Genomic DNA, 22449 nt, shown 5'->3' on the forward strand with positions numbered 1-22449 from the left:
TAAATCTTATTGCCATCAGGCCTTCTGCACAGCTAAATGCATGTTCTCAGCAGTTTTTTTAAAATTGCTACAATGAGCAATTCTAATCAATGGGAAATCCAGTTTTGTACCCTGGGTAGCAAATAGCAGTAGGACAGTCCGTATACTGCAGGAGGATACTTCTGCTCCAATCTATGTCAGGAGACAGGTAAACTTTCACCTCCAGCCCTGAGAGTTCACTATATGGTACACAGCTTCATGAGATTGGGGAACTAGTTTTCTAAACAGGTTATTTAAGCTCAAGGGACAGAGGGGAGAATAATCCTATGTACCAACCGCCCACAGTACTACACTGCTGAGCTTTCAGAATTGCTTGTGTATGGTTAGAGAGGCAAACAATTAGGCTTAGCAATACCAGTGGCGTTTATAATCTGCATTTAGAGAAAGTTAAAGAGCTATACTCAGACGCTGACAACCAATCAAGATGTGAAAAATACATTGGATAACATGACTTGTCACAATTTTATATATATTTTTGAGTTTGGGATATTGTTGAACAACTATAGCTTCTGCCAAACAGTCAATATTGCAATGAATGACCTGTGTGCAATAGGTTATCCAATTACCAGGTCACTATGACCATTAAAAGAACAAGGTTACCTGAACTGGGCTTGAAATATTTGATATAACAGTGTTGCAAGTTTTAAACTAACACTAGAGGGCCAGCCACTAGTTCTTATAGCGGGGGCTACATTTCACAGAACTGCCCCTGTTAGATCTGGGGGCAAACTATTCACATTTTATGTTATAAGAAAAAAAAAAAAGCTGCAAAGCTTGTTCATATGAAATTGAATCGAGATCTTGCTTCCTTTTACTTGACTACTTTGGAAGGGAGCATAGTGACTGACCATGCATATCAGATAATATTAACTTTGCAGGCTTTAACCAAGCCTCACTCAGTTACTGACCAAAATTACTCAGATTGTCATTTTAGATTAGATTTAACATTAACTCCTGTTCCCAGTTTGTAATTTGTTGTTCTTATAACACCTTTCTCTGCACCCCTGTGGAGCAGATAGTTTTCAGCTTGTTTGTAAATTGTTCTAGCAATACATATGGCAGCATAGGACAGTCACAGAAATGCATATAGAATTCCCTGTTCATTTACACTACCGAGAAAATCAATACAACCTGGAATGCAGACTTTACCATACTCAAGGGCACCTGTAGAAGGAAACCAATATAACCTGAGAGGCAGAAGAGATCCACCCTCAACTGCAGAAAGATCTACATTGGCTACAAGACAGCTTTAAGATACTATTCCCAGACGACTGTGGGTGGTTTCCAAATTAATGCTTTCAGGAAGATACACAGTATACTCACCGCAGTTGAGAGGCGAGACGCCAACGTCATTTCTAGATTGCCTTTCAGGCCAAGCAGAGCCGGCACTAGGATAAAAACTTCCGTCACCTCCGTGAATACTTGCCAGTGCTGGGGAAACAGGCAAGACAGTCATTAGGTAATCCAAGTTACTATGCCCCTGGAAAGCACATTCTAAAAGCTAGCTTATTTTGTAAGTTTGACAAGTTTAGATTGTATTTCATGCAAAAATTAAGATGTATGTTAGCTCTAAAGAGCTACTAGAATGCACAATTACTCTATACATTGTAAAGGAGTTTCAACAGCATCACAAAATGGAATGTGAAATAAGTTGTGAACACAAATGGGAAACTCATAAGTTCACAAAAGATCATGACCATCTATCAAAAGAAAAAGAGCTGCATACATGTTATATGTATGAAAAGTTTGAGCTGTCCAACAAATCTATAATTCAGCCCTTAAGCAAGACTTTGAAAAAAAAAAAAAAAAAAAGTCAAGAGTTAAACTAGACACACAGAACTGGTATGGCATGCTGAATCCCAGACCTCTCCTCACCACTTCCCCCTAATACAGAACCAGTGCCAAAACAGAGGCTCCACCAAACAGAAATAACAGTGTATAAGAAATTTTCCTACATGACAGCGAGGGAAGTGTTCCCAGTGTGTGTTGGGGTTAGGAAGCAGAATTTCATTGGTTTGACTGTATATGAAATATAAACCGATCAACTGTGCACTGAAGATCTAGAAAGATATGGAATGAAGTTACATGTAACTGCTCAGTTAGAGATTCTGGGTCTCATTCAGACCCGGTCGCAAGCGCCGATGCACTCGCAACCGGGTCGATGGTCCCCACAGAGCATGCGCACGACGGAGCCGGCTCCGTCGTGTGCATGCGCAAGACCCAGCTAGCGACGTCGCTCCGTCGCTAGGGGTCTCGTAGCAGACAGACGGGACGAGCTGTCGATGTTGAGTGACAGCTCGCCCCGTTTGCTGGGCGGGCCCGGCCAAACAGAGGCGTTCCAGCCGGAACGCTTGCCGTTTGGGGGCGGCCCCACTGACATTGATTTAGTCAGTGGGAACTTCCTGCTCAAACAGAGCAGGAAGTTCCCTGGGGCTTACGAGAGCCCAGACCCAACCTTAGGGTCTGGTCGTAAGCCATCGCGACCATCACCCTGGTCGGTCGCTAGAGCTGTGGGTGGTAACCCACAGCCTAGCGATCGACCAGAAGTCGGCACTTAAAGTGGCTGCCCTCATTCAGAGCGATCGCCTGCAGCAAGCGATCGACTCTGAATGAGGTCCTCTATCCCATCTTAGAATAAAAAAAAAAAAAAAAAAAAAGGAAGAAGGATTTATGGAAAGGAAGCGGCCTCCACTGGACCCAAACACTATAGCTTTATACACAGGAACTACAATACTGATAAGCTCCTGAAAAGGTTTGCCAATATTTGTGTTATTAGTGTTGTTTTATAAACAGTACTGTGAAATTAGTCCGCACAATGTTTCACATGTAACTGGCGAAATTTAGCCCCAAATGTCCCCAGTACTACCTCAACTAAACCACACAGAAGGCGGCATTAGCCACTATCCCAGCTCAATCTTACTAGAAATTCTGTGAAATGTACATTTAGAAATAGCACTGTACAGAATGGAAGAGGAAAAACGCAAATAACTATATAGCCAGTGTTGCATCGCTACAGCATTACTCCATATGGATGAAATGGATACAAAATTAAATCTCTAGCTATTAAAAACAAGTTACATACAAGATTATGAGGCATATTCAATTAGCTGCGAAAAGTCCCGTACTTTTCGCATGGTGCACTTTGCCGACATCACTGGTTTTCAATCCGGAAAAGTATCGCGATCGTCCTCACTTATCCCCATATTCTTCAATTACAAACTGTATAACAAGAAGTCCTGTCAGATTTGGGGAAATCAGCCTGACACCCCCCAAACGATGCAGACATTGGGGATGACTATAGATACCCCCGAATAGGCCTGTTGAAGGTATTTGTGGTACTTAATTGATCTCAATAGCTGCTAGAGTCTTTGCATAAATGGTGAAGAATAGCATATAACTTTCTCTTGGTGAAAATAAATAGTCCCAGCAAATTTGAGGTAGATGAAAATGGGTGCTAGCATATTTCAAAGTTGCTAAATTGAAGTTTTAAAAGTAGTTAAAAATCCACCTGCCGCAACCACCTGCAAAACGTAGACACCTGGGGCATACTTGGGGACCCCCTGAAGTCTTTCGCTAGTTTTTAAGCTTGTCCCCCAACTTTGGTCTTCCGCCCACAAAATAAAAGTAGCTTTTTGTGGTGATCTAAAGTGTTTTTTTTTTTTTTTTTTTTTTAGACTTTTGACGTAGTTTACCTTTAGGGGACTGTCCCAAGTGTGCAGGGGGGTTTTCCGAAGTTTGCACCCCAAAACCCCAAATTCTGCGCTTTTTTTCGACTGCTATTCATAGGCAAATCTTTTTCGCAGGTTACAATGCACTGACTTTTCGCACCGGCGAAAAGTATTTGAAATTAAATACGGGGATAAGTTTTCGGATGTGAATTAGCAATGAAATGCCAGCAGAGAGTTATTTGGAGAGATTACCGTTTAAACTTTTTTCACATATGTACCACTATTAATATTCCCAAATTTACAAGTACCAGTAAATGTATCTGAAATCTATTCAGCTCTAAGTACAAAGTAAAGGCTAGGCATTGTTGGGAGATAAAATATATGGCACAGCAAATGCCGTCTTCAAAATGGGAAAACATCTGGATGAGAGTTTACATCGAGAGGTTTTTTTTTTAGTTTAAAAAAAAAAAAACATGTGAGTTGGCATGTTCTCAGACTATTACATTGGCAGAGTTTAAAAAGTGAGTTTACGGAAACAATCACCCTATTACATTTGGGCCCATATCCAATATGGAAAAATACAAGGGTAGGTATAGGGAATAGGGGGAATCGGGTGAGGGATAAGCGCTCTATGGTAATTTGGTTGTGTTACTCTAGGTTTGGGTATGCAACATGTACTTTGACACTACAAATAGGTTTGGAAGCTGAATACAAATTTGACCAATAACTTGGATCACTCGTACACAATTTCCATCTTTAATATTTAAACTGCTGGTGGGCAACATCTTTTGGCAGGTGCTTGTAATCACAGGCCGGTGGGCAATATCTGTGGGCAGGCATTTGTACAGTCAGTTATGTCAGAATAGGACCATAACTTGGTCTGTTGGCTGTTAGGCAACAACTCTAGGCAGGGTGTTATTGTGAAATTAGATCGGTGCAACAGATTGGTCCTATTATTGGTTGTTAGCCTTGTTTCGTGTATAAAAAAAATATATATACACACACACACACATTTTATGAGGTGCCTCTTGTTCAAAGAGGGCGTGTGGCTGAGCGGGAACAGTTTACGGTGGAGATGTGGTGGCCGGAGTCCGCCTGCAGGATCAGCATAGAGATGGTCATTGGAATCTGATGGTGACTAACCATCTTTTTTTTTTTTTTTGTAACAGTGTTTTTAGTAGTTTGGGTTACATTTCTGACCCACGCCCTGATCTCACCTTCCATAAAACTGAATGATTAATTCCGCCGCCCCCGCAACCCCCCCCTCCCTCCCTCGCGGCGACCCTCTACTTTCACTTACCTCCACTGCTCCAGTGATGTTCTCCGTCCGGGCTTCGGTCAGCTGCTCTCCAATCCTGCACGTGACCTGGTCACAGTGCAGGAGCCCAGACACCAGCTGACTGAAGGGAGGACATCACCGGAGCCCCGATCTTTGGTCCCTGGATAGAGGCAAGTTGTTTTTGGGTTTTTTTAAGCCGTGATCAGCGTGTGGTCTGGTTAGACCACACAGCTGATCACAAGGTGTGATGAGCCAGCTGTGATCGCTTCCTCCCCGGCTCCCGTGTCAGGTGACAGCCTGCCACTGACACATCCCCTTGACTGGGAGACGGGAGCTCCGATCACAGCACAGCCCAGCCCAGCCATGCCATTATCTCTCTCCTCTGAATGAGGAAGGTCAGACAAACTGTGCTAGGGGGGGGGCGATCGCTCCAATCGCCCCCCCCCCCCCATCCCTGGATCAGTCACTGGTCTCGTGTAGTGGATACGCACCTTAAGTCTCTGGTTGGCAAAATAGGAAAATGGTTTTTACCTCAAGAAAAAGTTTATAGAACACAAAGCTACTGTGATAAGTAAGTTTGAGACTGAAATGGAACTAGTTACATATCAAACAAAACCCTATTGCACCAGCCATTGTAACAAAATTACCCTAATCCTTAGTATTTTCTTTTTATAGGTTATAAGCTTAAATATTATAACTTATCATAATGTTCTACCACTACCAAGTCCTGATATATATCTGCAGTTTCGTAAATACCTACAAACATGAAAATTACTATTTCAGGATAAAGATGGCTTCCATTTATCAAAGGAACAAGTAATAAATATAGTATGAAGTACTGGCATATAAGAGTGATAACTGATGAAGAAAAAAAAAAAAAAAGTGGTCATACAGGCAGAAAAATTTTAAAAATTAGACCACTTGAGATTAATTGACTCACTTATATAATCTTCTTCAGATACAGTAAGAGGCTGCCAAACTCTAAGAGTAGGGAAGCCGATGGTTAGCAACCATTAATGTTCCCGATCTGATGGAAGTACTTTTTCAATCGAACTGTGGGTATATAATGGTTGCCAGCCATCAGATGCAGCTTTCCGATGGCTGGCTGCTCATTTCAGCTGTGGAAACCCAGATGCGGTGTTTGCAACTCAGCTAAAGTGCGCATGCGCAAAGCTTTGACTACTTCTGCAAATGTGCAAAGTATAACCATCAATGGTTGCGATGCAATGGCTATTAGCCATCGAATGGAAGCCCTGCATTGAATGGTTGCTGGGCTTCAGATGTCCATCCTTGTTAAAAAGTGGTTTTCCAGCCACCTCACCTAAATAATGTGAGCATCTCTCTCTGTGGAGTGAACGTATGATGGAATCAGGCCTTAGACCAACAACATAACTTCACCCCAGGATGATAATGATTGGGATAGAGTTTCAAATGTTTCCAGGTCATGTTGAAGTGGTGGCATGATACAATGGGAAGTAAACTCATTATACACAAGGGGATAATGTTTTGCATGTTGGAGGCCCTCTTTTGAGGAGCTTCTCCACCACCTCACAGAATGTCCTATCCCATGGACATGGGAAAACCTGTCTGGTGAGTGGAGTGATCATCCATTTTAAACCAAAGGCTGGTCTGTGACAAGGTTATTTATCACCAAACGTACTGGTCATTTTAGATTATGGAGTGGCTGCTAGGGGAAATGTTTATTATATTGTAGATGGCTTAAAATTATACAAGAGTTACCAATCTTTTGCTTTTTTGGCAAATAGCTCTTACACAGATTGTTTAGATACATAACTTAGTGTATGAACCTATGGAAGAGCAGGCGATTTGTGCCATTTCTAGGGAACTACACAAGGATTTTTCAAGTAATAAGGCAGTGCCTGCTGAGGTGCAAAGATTTGCATGTTCTGGTACAGGACACCAGATCACTACATTTCCTGGAGAGACCATGATAAAGACTTTGGCAGGACAAATTCTGCTTAGGGCGAGCACAACAGATAAGGGTTGCAATAAAATCATGGTGAGAGTTTTCTTGTAGTTGTTGCTTTTCTATAGGAAAGGACCCATTCTCAGACAAAGACCATTACAAATGCCAGAAATTCAAGAGCCTCAATATCCCCCCATCTCTGGCTCAAATAAACATGGTACCAACTTTCAAACAACATTTGAACTAGTCTTAGTAACCACTTGGAGGGTACCTTAAGAGAGTTCCAATTTCATTTGACCTTAGCTCAAAAATAGGACAAACATGTTTTTACCAACATGAAACATTAATGCCAGGCATTGGGTACAATTGTTAATATGGTTTTCACATTTTTTGCTCTGTTAGTTTCAAAATTCTGCCTAATGTCTTGTCTAATGCGCCCTATTGTTGTGGACAAGCCTCCATGATTGGGGATTACAATGCATTTAAAAATGCAATTTTTATAAGCATGCTGCCATTAAATTCCTGCAAGTCCTCCACCAAAGATTACATTCTACAGCTTAAGTGACCAGAATAGTTAAAAAAAAAAAAAAAAAAAAAAGGGAAGAAGAAGGACAGGAAAATTAATCCAGCTAATAAATGAATGCATGACCAATGATCTAGGCAGTATTTGTAGAAGACCAAAAAACAAAAAGTTTTTGTCAAGTGCACTTCCAGTTGTCCTGGAAAAGTACACAGAAGGGGAAGTGTTCCAAACAGACATTGGCATAGGAACACAGCCTGTCACTTTTGCATGTGTCCTTTGTAGACCCTGAAATACTGAGCATAGCTGGTGGATGAAGAGTTTGCTAACAAATTCCCTACGCACTGCAATGCAAATGTGCAAAGGCAGACACGTGTCATGGAATAGGTCAGCTAGCATCATATGGACATCCAGTTCTAGCTGCCCTGCCAAAGTGGTGTAACTTAATCCACGAGTGTTCAAACATGTGTTACAGGACATAACCAAAAAATACACAACTTTAAAAAGGGGAGAGTAGTAAGAGGACATGTTGTCTTGTAAAATAAATCCACTATTGTTCTTTTTAACCTAATCTAGGAAGTTAGTAAATGGTGTTTTGCTGCACACCGGGGAGGTCAAATCTATGTAAACTATTTTGTTTTAATTCTTAAAAATGGCAAACATTGTATATTTCAATAAAAGGAAAAAAAGCTTAAGTAATAAAACACTATAGGGTTGCCCAAACACTGTTTTTGAAACACCTTATTTGGTCTGTAGCATACATCTGCTTAAAGAAACATTTGTCTAGTTGCTAGTTAACAAATAAAAAAACTACTCAAGGAAGACAGATATGTTTTATTCCACATGTTAGTCACATCCATGCATAAGCAGCACATGTTTCTATAAACACCGAGCCAACTGTCCTTGTCATGTAATGTGGCAGCAAGGGTCCTATTTCACTCAGGGGTGGTGGGGAGCTACAGGAAGACCGATCTGAAAAACTCATCCCTGGACTTCAATGTAAAAGCTGCTGCCAATTAAGCTAATCCAGGATTAGCAAGTAAAATGCACAAGCACGACAATCATAAAACCATAGAACAATTCTTGTCAGATATTGATATTTACATAGCTACTAGAAAGCGTGCAACATAACCAACCCCCCCCCCCCCCCCCTTCCATATTGTTGGAAGAAAATGTTCCTTGCCTCACTTGTGGTAACCCTTAAGGTGCCTATCCACTAGACCAGTGGTCAGGGTACAGGGGTAAATTACCCCAAATGGAGTAAAAATGAAATTCCTGGGGGTAATGGACGGACAGCTGGGCATGCATATGATAGAATGATACATATGCAATCATTCTATAATATAGAATGATACATATGCATGCCCGGCTGTGTGCCAGGGAGGCTCTAAGCCGGACGCCCGCTGAGATGTTATTACCAACGGGAGCCTGGCTCCTTCCCTGCAGTGCTGCGTTAGCTGGAGGCTGGAGTTCTCTTCTAAACTCCAGCTTCCGCCTCTCTCCATGCGCACTACGGGAGAGACGTCATGACTATTGTATGGCAAGTGCGATTCATGAACGAACAGCTCAGTTTTCCATTCATATCCTGCGGTACAGATTCACCATCTGAGGATGGCATTATCTGTTACCGCAAGCCAGACAGAGCATGACCTCCTGCTCTCAGACGCAGGGGCATGAACAGTGAGGAGCAGGTCTGTCTTCTCACTGCACTACAGGGACCACGGAGGGGCCGGACAGCGCCCGAAGATGTCAGACAGGTAAGCGTACATGAATGGCTACTAAACTTCACTATAGATCGCATCGATATGATGAGCTATCTTTTAGTAGCCACTTCATGTTCTATATGAATAGACCCCCAAGCATTTGCTGTACAGCGTAGGATACATTACATCACCAGTAGCACAGTGGACCTGCTATAGCCAGCAAAGCCCAACCGGACCAGGATACCAGGGAAATATCACACCGGAGAGGATCAGCAAGGCATAAGAGGCTGGGGACATTCATCGCAAGCAGCTCATTTCCAGTAGAAGAATTACCGATAAGTGTCTCAGCTGTACGCTGAAATTAGCCATGGACATCATATAATACATATTTGAATATCACAGAACCATGGTTATAATAGGACTAGAGTCCCTGGGAAAAACTTGATTTATTATGTGGCTGCCGGCTGGATGATCGGAAGTTAAAGATTTGCATGCCACAGTATACAGATTCCAGGGCTAGCATACTGACAGTTCTTGTTTGGTATTCTACCCATCCCTCTTCGGTGCCCAACTCTAACCCCCATGCACCCTAAACCTAACCTTCCCCCTAGTGCCTAACCCTCCCCATCCCACTACTTACCTTAGTTATCCCGGCAGTCGGGATGCCAGCGTCGGTAATCTCAGCGTTGGCATCGCAGTAGCCGGGATATTGACTGTATCCCAATGCATCTTATAGTACTGTACTACAAATAAAGATATTTGTTTTATAATTATCCATCACACCCAAGCACCACTTTTCCTGATTTAGTACCATTACCATAGCCAAGATATAGTAGAGGCCGGATAAATTTGTCTGTCAACAGGCAGTACAGGTTAAACCTGGTAAATTTACATGTTCATACAGTTTGGAAACAGGGTATATTCTAATTTTGAAAGCCATTATGTGCAATTCCTTGACCCTATAGGACCCCACTGCAATTCTTGTAACATATGCAGTTCCTTAACCTTGTGTCATCAAAAAGGCAGGTTCTCACCATCATAGCCTATAACATGAAAAACATACTGCAATGAAAAGCAATGGATTGCAGTCTCACCCGTGTGTGATCAGTTATAAAAGCACATATATTGCAAATATTGAAATTTCAAGAAAATTGATGCAAGCCTATTGACAAAACAGTGCAAATACAGCCTTATCTTTCTAGCTAAGATCACTAAGTGTGTCATAAACAAACAACTTAGTATATATTAAGAAGGGAACAAGGAATGCCCAAAAGATCAGGAGGGAGAGGCTTAGCTTTGATAAGAAATGTGACAAAAATGAAGAATCAGACCATTAGGTTTGTGGGCAATTTTTGCCAGGATGGGCACAATGAAAAATGCAGTTCGTAAACATTGGTCTATTCTCCAACTGGACTCTGTTTGTCCCTCAAGGGTCTATGAGCCGGCACAGATCTAGAAACTTAAGACCTCCCCCTAGCCTAACCCTAAGTCCCCCACAGAACCCTAAACCTAACACTCCCAACCCCCCCCCCCGCGGCTGTCCGCGCATTGAATGTGCGCTTGATAAACTAGCATGCTGCCAATGCTCAAAAGAATTTGGGGCTCCATTTTGAATACAGCAACTTCAATACATCAGTCACGATTCAGATGTCATGAGGCTTCTTTTTTGATATTTTGAGGGGGACTAAAAGGAAAGAAGGAATCACATTTTCAGTGGAGACTGATGCAGGAGGTATGTAGTATTTAGATATACACACACAAAAACAAAAAGTGTATGCCAAGACTTGCAGTATAATATATACAAGGGGGTGCCATGTAGGAGTGGTTATTCCTTTTACTAAATGCAGAGCTTATATGCTTTGGACAGATTGATCTATATGTCCCTCAACTTTGGTCTGATGGAAACAAGAGATTTGGCAAGAACTTACCTTTGTCATCTGTTTCTAATAAGTCCATAGGGTCCACCTTGGGGTATAGCTGGATCTGGATCCATGGGCACCACACAGTTAAAGCTTTAGCACCCAGGATGCACTGGGTCCATCCTCCTCTATACCCCGCCCCCGAGCCACAGGCACCTCAGTTGGTAAGTAGCCTAGGCCGGAGGAGGGAAAAAAAAAAAAAAAAAAAAACCTCCACAAAAGGAAGACTGGAACACACAAGAACCACACTCACAGAAAGGGAGACGGAAAACCGGTGACCAGCCACACAGCCCATATGAAGCCAGGTGCGTCAGGGCGGGCACCCTGTGGACTTCGTAGAAACCGATAACAAAAAGGCAAGTTCTTACCATATCTTGTTTTCTACTTCAGGGTCCATAGGGGGGGGGGGGGGTCCTACAGGGTTGACCTTGAGGATGTCCCAAAGCACTTAAACTAACCTTAGAACGGTCTGGATGGAATACCACGTGGCCGCCATGCACAAAAGTTCAGCAGAGGCACCACGTCAAAACGCCCACAATGGTCCCACAGACCGAGTAAAATGAGATTTAACAGAGGCTAGAACAGGCAAGCCCTCCTGAGTAGAAGCCTCAAATAGCCAAACGAAGCCATCTAGCTACAGTTTGTTGGCCAGCCAACCCATCGCGTGAAAATCACTGCACCACAACCCCGGAGACTGGCACCTGTTGTCAGGAGAACCCAGTCCGGAATTCAAAAGGGGCGACCGTTGGAGAGATGAGACGTCCGATACCAGCATCTGAGTCTTGACCCGGTGTAGCAAACCGTTCCATTTGGATAGAATCAGCCCCTGCAGGTACCTGGAATGGAACTGGGCATATTGCACCATGTCGAACGTCGACACCATGGACCCCAGAACCTGCACTGCCGAGTGAACCGACACTCTGCAACTGTTCAGGCAACTATGCAGTTGCAGGCAGGAGATCTTTTCTGGAGTCAGAAAGATCCCCTGCTGCAAAGAATCTAGAAGGGCTCCCAAATGGACCATCCTTTGTGAGAGAATTAAGGAGGATTTCTTCCAATTAGCCACCCGCGCGCTTGCAGACAAGCGATAGACAGGTGTAGGTGTTGTAGAACTACCTCCGGAGAACCTGCCAGCTACAGGTCGTCGTCAAGATACGGAAGAAGCCGTATACCCTTGCTCTGAAGATGGGCAGCCATGACTGCCATAATCTTGGTGAATACCCTTGGGGCCATGGAGAGGCCAAAGGGTAGAGCCCGAAACTGGAAGTGGTTCTGCCATATTAGTAGACCGCAGATACTGCTGGTGTGAAGGCGCTATGGGAACATGAAGGTATGAGTCCTGGATGTCCAGGGAAACCATGTAGTCCCCAGGGTCCATAGCCAGAATGATGGAACTCAGTTTCCATCCTGAATTTGGGCACTCTAAGGAACTTGTTCAAAGACTTCAGGCTGAGAATAGGCCGATGAGACCCATTGAGCTTCGAACCAGAAACAGAGTAGTAACCTGTCCCGCGTTGAAATGGCGGGACTGGAACAACCCCTGCTCTCAGCAAGGACTCTATGGCCTTGGCTTCGCTTGAAGGAGGACCTGTGCAGAAAAACTGGTGGAGCGGCCTGTGACGAAAGGAAAGGATGTACCCCCGAGAGACCACATCTTGTACCCAGGCATCCGTAGTGGTGTTGTACCAGCACTGGGTGAATAGAAGAAGTCGGCCTCCCACTCTGGGATCCCCCAGAGGTAGGCCCGTCCCATCAGGCAGAGGCTTGACCCACCGGTTTGGAAGCAGGGTATCGAGCACCCCAAGCTTGCTTCTTAGGTTTAAGAGGCTGCCTTAGTGGCCACTTGCCTGGGGAAGGACTGACCCTTTGAATTTTCTTGAACACGAAGACCGAAATGCAGAGGTCCTAGCCTTGGAAGGCGCAGTAGCTGCAGGCAGAAAAGCCAACTAATGCTGCATACACACAAAGATTTTCTGTCCAACCATCCAACTAGTTGATTGGCTGGAATGAAACTCTGGTAACGTATGGGAGTAACTGATGATCAGCAATTTGCTCCTACATGCCAGAAAAACAGATTAAAAGGGTAGTTCAGACAAGTTTATTAAATGTTTGATCTAAACAATTTGTTCAAACAATTTGTCCATTTTCCAGCATTTGGGAGCAAGTTGCTGATTTTTGATTAAGCGAGTAACATGGACAGTCTGACGCTGACGCTCTGAATAGTGAAAATTAAATTTTTAAAAAAACTCATAAAATCAACTAAGCTTAGGGGCTGCTAATCAGTACCCCTGCGCTAACAGTGACCCGACTCCAGCCGGGCACCAACTAAAACTGAGGTGCCTGTGGCTCGGTATAGAGGAGGATGCACCCAGTGCATCCTGGGAGATGAAGCTTTAACTGCGTGACGCCCGCGGATCCAGATATACCCCAAGGTCAACCCTGTGGACCCTGAAGTAGAAATGAGCTTTATGAACCAAATCTAAAATTAAAAAGCAATAGCATATCAAATGCCTTATATGGATCATAATCCTAAATACCACTGCTTTGATCTAGCAATTGACATACTTTGCTCTAAAAATTGTATGACCCCATGTTCCTCTCTCTTTGGTGTTAATTTGTAACACGTCCTTGTGTGCAAAATCACAAACTCAGAAGCCACTTAGGTACACCTTTCTAGTACTGGTCAGGAACCCCACAGACCCCAGAACAGCCTGAATTGTTTGTGGCATGGACTCAAGGGTACTGGAAATATTCCTTAGAGATTCATGGTCCATGACATGAAGTAGTCGAGTAGGAAATCAGCAGTATGAGATGCAAATACCCATCAGGCACCAACAATCACTCCACAGTCAAAAGGTACTTAATTCAAATTTCATCCCCATTCAGGTGTTTGGTTTGAACAACTGAACCTTTTGACCATATCTGAATGACCAAGTGACCTTTAGCTGGCAAAGAGCCAAACATGATTTAGCAGTCTTTATATTAATTTATCTGAACCTTACTTTTGTATGCTTTTACCATGAGGAATTCCACAAAAACCCTTTTAAAAAGAAGTATCTAGACATAGGATGTTCAGACTGACATGTAATTTACTTTTTGAACAGGCTCAGTATATTAATTCACAACTCAATAGTTTGGACAAACTTTGAAACCGGAAGTTATTTAGCAAAATTAATTTGAGGCTCCCGAGGCCTACACCAGTCTACTGTACATTGTCCATTCATTTTCTTATCCAGCAAATATTCCATCAGGGATAAACAATATCCTCAACACAACACAGTTTGCAAACATACCTTGAACACAATTTGAAAGTAATATTGCACAGAAACCCTAAACCCAACTACCTTGCTACAGAGACCCAGCTTTTGGTCCTTTCACATGTTTTTAGTGTTATCTGGGGTCATTTGAGACAGGTTGGGTATGAAATCCCGACAGCAGCATCACAATGGATGAAGATTCCGACATGAGCAGTAAGTACCCTAACTGTCCCCCTGTCCACCCCCCTAACGGTGCCTAACCCTAGCCACACCACTGTGGTGCCTAAAGAAGTGATCTGAAGGTGCTGCTTGGGAGAATCAATTATAGATATGGCTCAAAGATGCTGCAATTACTCCAGACATAGCTCTTTACATCTTGTCCTCCCAGCAAGGATCAATGTTCATTAAAAAAAAAAAAAACACAACACAATGGGCGGAATTCAATTGATTCCTGCCCCCATCGCGCCCGACGGAGCTATTCAATTCTTGCTCCTGTCGGGCATGATCAGCTGCCAGCGCCTCATGTCAGCTCGCAGCCCCTGGGGATGAGAGCTGAAATGTGCGAAAAGTGACACGTTTGGGCGCCCAAACATCACTTTTCGCGATCGCGCCCAGCTGCTTTATGCGGCTAAACCCGACCACTTTGGCCGCGATCAGCACGAAAATCTAGAACAATTGCATAGCGGCCTGCGAACTCCTGTCACTTTAGACGGGAGATGCGGGCCGCGAAAACAATTGAATTCCGTCCAATGCTGGCAAGTGTTCAATTAACCATTGTGCTGGAATTGAGGTCCAGTAATGAAATACTACTGGACCTTTCTTCCTTTTTATTAAGGCCCACTAGAGGGGTCATTTTAGAAAAAAGTTTCTTCATCTGGCTCTATATAACTGGAAAGCTGAGGAAAACAAAGTAAAAATAAAGGTTTTGCTCTCTGCTTTTCAATAAAAGCACCTTATAAAGAGAGATAATAGTCAATAGAAACACTTCTGAGACTTACTTTACTTAGAAAAATATATAGAAAATATGGCAACCACAGATTCTGTTGGCATAAATGATGTTCACTCAAACTGATAGCAACAATGTATATAATAAAAATCAATTGTATATTTATTGAAATAAAGTAACCATTGTTTAGCAATCAATTAAAACAATAAAGAACATATGTAAATAATGAATTAAATAAAAAGCACATGCAGAAAAAAAAATGCATATAATGATGAATTTGTGAACGAAAAGTCCCGGACTAATAAATGAACATTGAATAAAACCCTCTGGGGAGCTCCTCCATAAACAGATGAATGTATTCCAAATGATATTGTTCAGTTTATCTCCAGTTAGTGAAATTGAATAGGTAAATATGATGTAAAGGTTACCTTCCATGCAGGCTGATCAGACCCAGATATAATGCTTGACCCCAGTTCAGATGATAGTTGCCGGGATCAAGGATGGCTGGCTTCCCGTTCTCAACCCAACTGGCGATGGAGATGCAGAGAGGAGTGGGTGGCCGCTCTAATGTTCCGGGTCTGGCACATGAAGATAGAAAGCAATGAGCTCCCGTGTTCTCAAGACGGATGGGTCGTCTGACCAGCGTGCATGGGCTCAACCCGACTTGTGAGGAGACTTGGTGAGAGGGAGTGACGCCACTCGGAGACTCAGTGCTGAACGGAAAGGAGGCAGAGGGCTCCAAAGTTCAGGTGAATATGGAGAGGGAGGCGTTGTATTCTGGTAAAATTGCTGGCTCAGAGTACTCCGGGCACAATACGAGGATGTGCAGAGGGAGCTAGCGGTGTGAATCCAGGAATCTGAAGCCGGGTATGTGTAGCAATGACAGGCACCAATGCGTTTCAACGTCCTATCTGGCGCCTTTTTCAAGGTGAATGAAACATTGTAGATCTGGGCAGTTTAAATGTCTGCTTCAATTAGTCATCATTGAATACATATGATTATAATTAGTTGCTGGTTTGAGTGAAAAACCAAAATCCCATGAAAGGGACATAAGCAGCAATAAGCACGTCAACTTTATGGATGCACATATATAAATTCATTTATAAAAGTACAAGCCTAAAGATAAGTGTGTGTGTGTGTGTGTGTGTGTGTGTCAAAAGAAAAGAAATATACTTTGTGGCTGGATTGCATAGATATTAATGTCTGATTAGGAATTTAATTACCAGCAGATTTAGCAAAGAATGTATATATAATCCGGTCTTCAAGTCAAATATCAGAAATAGAGTTGGTGTATATAGGAAATGGAGAAAGACATCACGAGATATACCGGTAATCAGACAATGGTATTTAGTTCAATCTGCTCATTCAGTCCATCAGGGTAGAGACTATTGAGGGTAAAGATCCAGTAAACTTCTCGTTTACATAAGATTCTGAATCTGTCCCCTTGTCTGGAAGTAGGGGGTATTGATTCTATTCCTACAATTTTTAGAGAGCGTATATCGCACTCATGTTTGTTCATAAAGTGTCGGTTGACACTATGTGAAATGTTTTTCTTTAGAATATTTCTCCTATGTTCTAGGAATCTCTCCTTCAGACCCCTAGTAGTTCTGCCGACATATCTGACATCCCTACACCCACACAATAACACATAATTGCAACACTAAATATGTAGGGTATGTGTTATTGTGTGGGTGTAGGGATGTCAGATATGTCAACAGAACTACTAAGGGTCTGAAGGAGAGATTCCTAGAACATAGGAGAAATATTCTAAAGAAAAACATTTCACATAGTGTCTCCCGACACTTTATGAACAAACATGAGGGCGATATACGCTCTAAAAATTGTAGGAATAGAATCAATACCTCCTACTTCCAGACAAGGGGACAGATTCAGAATCTTATGTAAACGAGAAGTTTACTGGATCTTTACCCTCAATAGTCTCTACCCTGATGGACTGAATGAGCAGATTGAACTAAATACCATTGTCTGATTACCGGTATATCTCGTGATGTCTTTCTCCATTTCCTATATACACCAACTCTATTTCTGATATTTGACTTGAAGACCGGATTATATATACATTCTTTGCTAAATCTGCTGGTAATTAAATTCCTAATCAGACATTAATATCTATGCAATCCAGCCACAAAGTATATTTCTTTTTTCTTTTGACACACACACACACACTTATCTTTAGGCTTGTACTTTTACAAATGAATTTATATATGTGCATGCATAAAGTTGACGTGCTTATTGCTGCTTATGTCCCTTTCATGGAGTTTGGTTTTTCACTCAAACCAGCAACTAATTATAATCATATGTATTCAATGATGACTAATTGAAGCAGGTATTTAAACTGCCCAGATCTACAATGTTTCATTCACCTTGAAAAAGGCACCAGATAGGACGTTGAAACGCATTGGTGCCTGTCATTGCTACACATACCCGGCTTCAGATTCCTGGAATCACACCGCTAGCTCCCTCTGCACATCCTCGTATTGTGCCCGGAGTACTCTGAGCCAGCAATTTTACCAGAATACAACGCCTCCCTCTCCATATTCACCTGAACTTTGGAGCCCTCTGCCTCCTTTCCGTTCAACACGGAGTCTCCGAGTGGCGTCACTCCCTCTCCCAAAGTCTCCTCGCAAGTCGGGTTGAGCCCATGCACGCTGGTCAGACGACCCATCCGTCTTGAGAACACGGGAGCCCATTGCTTTCTATCTTCATGTGCCGGACCCGGAACATTAGAGCGGCCACCCACTCCTCTCTGCATCTCCATCGCCAGTTGGGTTGAGAACGGGAAGCCAGCCATCCTTGGTCCCGGCAACTATCATCTGAACTGGGGTCAAGCATTAGATCTGGGTCTGATCAGCCTGCATGGAAGGTAACCTTTACATCATATTTACCTATTCAATTTCACTACCGGGAGATAAACTGAACAATATCATTTGGAATACATTCATCGGTTTATGGAGGAGCTCCCCAGAGGGTTTTATTCAATGTTCATTTATTAGTCCGGGACTTTTCATTCACAAATTCATCATTATATGCATTTTTTTCTGCATGTGCTTTTTATTTAATTCATTATTTACATATGTTCTTTATTGTTTTAATTGATTGCTAAACAATGGTTACTTTATTTCAATAAATATACAATTGATTTTTATTATATACATTGTTGCTATCAGTTTGAGTGAACATCATTTATGCCAACAGAATCTGTGGTTGCCATATTTTTTATATATTTTGCGATTTAAGTGGGATTGACTACCACACACAACCACATTGAATCTGTTGACACACATTAACTCTACAGCGTCTGGGCTATATCTTGTGTTTTCTTACTATTACTTTACTTAAACACAGGAATGCCAGCAGGAAGCCAACTACCCACCACTTAATACGATTATTAACAGGCCAGGAATTTAAAGCAGCTAAATAATTTATAATTATATACTTCTGAACAGACTTCTAGAGTAGATCTAATGTGACTCAGGGGTGCACAAATGTATTTTTGTTAATCTAAAACAAACTTATTATGTTTTCAGAAATGTAGTGGAGAAGAGTTTATTGCACCCCAGACCCCAAAAATCAGATTCTAGTTGGTCAGTTCAGAATTCCCTAGCAAGGAGTAATTTCAAAGTATTTACCTGAACTATGTCGAGCACCATCCCTGCAGCCACAGTCCCAAAACCAGCCAATAAGAAAGGTATGAGAACCTGGAGTCCAATGGTAAAGGAAGTCTCTTTCAGTGGCACCACAGTTTCACAAGATGGGTCTACGTTTGGGTCATCATTATCGGTGCTCTGGCTCCCATTTTCCAGCAAAGCATCTTCTTCTTGCACACCTTTGGTATTTGCAAAGGATCCTATAACCTCCGTCTTGTCAGGCCTTAAAAATCCTGGGTTTACCATCAGTGGATCTTGACCTACATTAATATCTTGCTGGTTCTGCAAAGCAGGATGGACAATGCCATTGGCTGCCAGTTCATCCCTGTGCTCTCTGACAGGTGGCATAGTGGCAACCTCTAAGACTGCCTTGAGTTAAGAAAACCCTTAAATACAGAGGGCAATGCTCGCCTGCACTTCAGGGAGAGCCCTCCTAAATAGTCTTTGCCCTCTATGGCTTTGAAGTCTGAAGAGACAGAGATGCCCCCCATTAATCACTTAGTGGGATAAGGAAAGAACACAAACTGCCCAAACATGAGCCCCAGACACAGGTGAAAATCTGTATTAATTGTTCACAAATTGAACTGTAAGAGTTTGTAACAATAACAGAGCAGAAAACAAAGTAGTGCTGGGAGTGGAACACACAAGTCCCCAAGCAGTTCTAGATCAGGGTGTTGGCATTTAGGTAATCAGGGTGTGCAGGGGCAGAGAACTGGTTAGCCCGAAATAGGAATTCAGACATCAGACAGTGTCGTCTTAAAATTACTTCCTGGCTTCTTCATTCTGTAATATGAATAAATAAAACATTAGGAATGTTGCAGAGTAGAACAAACCTTGATTAAGTAAACAAAAACTAGAAATTATTCCTACTGCTTAAAGTCTTTCATAAACTTCTCCAATATAACACATTTGCTTTTTTTTCCCACTCTAGGAGGTAATGGAAACTTGTTTCAGAGGTCCTAGTCTCAGATGGGGGAGATATTTACTACATACAGCACAGCCCTCCCTTTACTGTTCCTGCTCCTCCAGACAGAGGACGCTTGTTTTACAGCAGATTCAGAAACAGATTCCCTTATTTTCTCAGGACACTCATATTTAATAGATGTTAGATTTCAATGTACATTAAGGTGGAGCCAGTATTTAAGTAGGAGTGCATGATCAGACCTAGTTTCATAGAATGTATAATGGGAAACCATACTGTGGCGGAGGTATGTTTCTTAAATAATTAGAATTTCTTCATCCTCCTCGACATCTAAAAGAAAATATCTAGTGGTGTTTAGTCAGTTAGCTAATGACACCCTTGTTTAAAGCTTGATGACTACATGGAATAATGCTTAAAATACATTTTCAATAGAAAATATTTAGCATTTGAGTAACATCATTAAAAACTGGTATCTGCAGTGATAATGTGTTATTTTGGAACACATCCTAGTGACCCTCAGCATATCTAGTACATTTTAATGACACATTAACTGCAACCAAATGATAAACTATACAAGCTACTCAACTGTATAACTTTTCTGTCAGTGTAAGTCTAGAGTTCTTTCAGGACATCTGGAGCAGGGTTCACTAATACAAATACTAACAATACCATCATTTCGTTGTTAAAGGCACATGGAAAATGCTGCGGTTACCCGTAATGGCAGGACACAGCTATAGGAGCCAGGTGTGGAAGTGCTTCAGCATCCCCAGCACACGAGGAGTGTGATATATATTAACCACCGGGCGCATGGCCGGCGGTTCAATTCCCGACAGTGGCTGCCCGACAACGGAGGAAATCCCGATCGTCCTAAAGTCAAGTATTTACTAACCTAACCCCCTAGCCCTCCTTAGGGGTGCCTAACCAAATCCCCCCCCTTCCCCGCTGCCTAAACCTAAGTCCCCCGGGTGGGTGCCTAACCCTAACCTCCCCCAGGTGTCCCTAACCCTCCCTCCCCCTAGCCTAACCCTAACTTTCCAGGGGGGTGCCTAACCCTAACCCTCCCCCCCGCAGCTGTCTGCTGCGGCACCCGGCATCCTCTCGATCGGGATGTCGGTCTCCCGACGTCGGCAAATTACAGGCGTCTACATTTAGACGCCTGTCATTTGTCCCTAGTCGGGCTAAAGCAGTCTGGAAGCCGGCGGTCGGCATTTAGACAGTCGGGTTCCAGACTACATCCCTACACGGGCAATGCATAGCATGATTACAATCATGTGGAAGGGGAGACAGTGAGCACCCCAATCACTAAATAGTCGTCTCCTACTTAGCCACATAAAAGCATACCAGACACTGTATATGAAAGACCTGGTGACCAGACTTTTACAGCACTGACATCACGGGAATATACAAAACACCCAACACCTGAATGAAGAAATCTCACAGGAGGAACCTGGTTGACTTGCCACTTACTTACTGTGGGCTCTGACCTGGAACAGCAGCAGTCCCGGGATAAATATAAATCTTATAAATGACTCCAAATTATGCCGGGGCAGCATAAAAGAGGTAGATATTAGAACATGAGCCACCTTACCAGTCTGTAAGAGCGCTGTACAAGAGGCCTACAGCCAGCACAGGGAGGACTGGGGTCCGACATACAGCAGCCTCACAGACCCAGGTACTAACAAGAGCGCGGTCAGGAGAGCAGGGATGCCATCCGCAGCATGTATATAATCATCACCCGGGTGCTGACAGCGCGGAGGCATCTCCCCCGGTCACACACTCACTGCAGATGCCGCTGTAACTCAGTGCTCAGATCCGCTATTTGCCAGCCTCATCTATATAGCAGCAGCGACCTACATACTAACCTATGAAGTAGAGACGAGGGGACGCAGGATGAAACTGCTACAGCAACATCCCCCACAGCACAACTCACCTGTACAGTGCGCTGCCAGCACTCTCCCCCAGCGCCTGTCTCACTCACACCCTCCAACTGCGCAGCCCGCACTCTCTCTTCTGCAGCTCCAACACTGCAACACTTCTAATCAATCAGCAACACTTTAACTTCCCCGTTACGTCAGAGCTCTGTCGCCACCTCAACCAATAGGTGCAGGAGTCTAAAGTCAATCACCCCGGCGATTGGCGGACACAAAAGTGATTGGGCTGAAACTTTACTGTAGGAGATTGACAGTAGTTTCCACCAATCAAGCTTCAGGCTGTGAAGACACGCGTTGGGGCAGGCAGGGAACAACAGCTGCAGCCTATCTTTGATGTGCACACAATCACTGCACTGCAGCACTATAGGATGGCTATGTCAGTCAGTCAATGTAGTATTGTAGGTGATCTTAAACAGTCACGAGCCTATATATGCATTTTATTTATACTTACATAGTACTTCTTGTCCTTTCCGTTTGCAGATAAACACATAGCAGTGTTCCGGTACATTGCCTTATTATAAGGCGTCTACTTTCACCCGCAATTGCAATAACGTGCCTGAATTTGTTAAGAAACAGTTACTATATAGCAGACCCTCCAACATGACCCATTTCATTAGGTACAAAATGCTCTGCCCCTGGACTTCCTTCTTAATGTATGATTGCAGCCACC

The 22449-nt window shown here is 43.1% G+C and overlaps 1 protein-coding gene across 1 annotated transcript in view; it reads right to left on the reverse strand.

The window, feature by feature from the left end:
* SLC41A1 (solute carrier family 41 member 1) overlaps positions 1 to 21995 on the reverse strand; it is a 49855-nt gene extending 27860 nt beyond the window's left edge. The window contains exons 1-3 of the mRNA XM_088479625.1: positions 21779 to 21995; positions 18909 to 19709; positions 1363 to 1470 (exon numbers count right to left, since the gene is read on the reverse strand). Of these exons, the coding sequence (XP_088335751.1) occupies positions 1363 to 1470; positions 18909 to 19274 (474 nt within the window). The 5' untranslated portion in view covers positions 19275 to 19709; positions 21779 to 21995. The remainder of the gene's footprint in view (positions 1 to 1362; positions 1471 to 18908; positions 19710 to 21778) is intronic.
* Between the last annotated feature and the right edge of the window lie 454 nt (positions 21996 to 22449).

This window comes from Taudactylus pleione, unplaced genomic scaffold, assembly GCF_031769625.1.
Source record: "Taudactylus pleione unplaced genomic scaffold, aTauple2 ptg000242l, whole genome shotgun sequence".
In the NCBI taxonomy this organism is placed as follows: domain Eukaryota; kingdom Metazoa; phylum Chordata; class Amphibia; order Anura; family Myobatrachidae; genus Taudactylus; species Taudactylus pleione.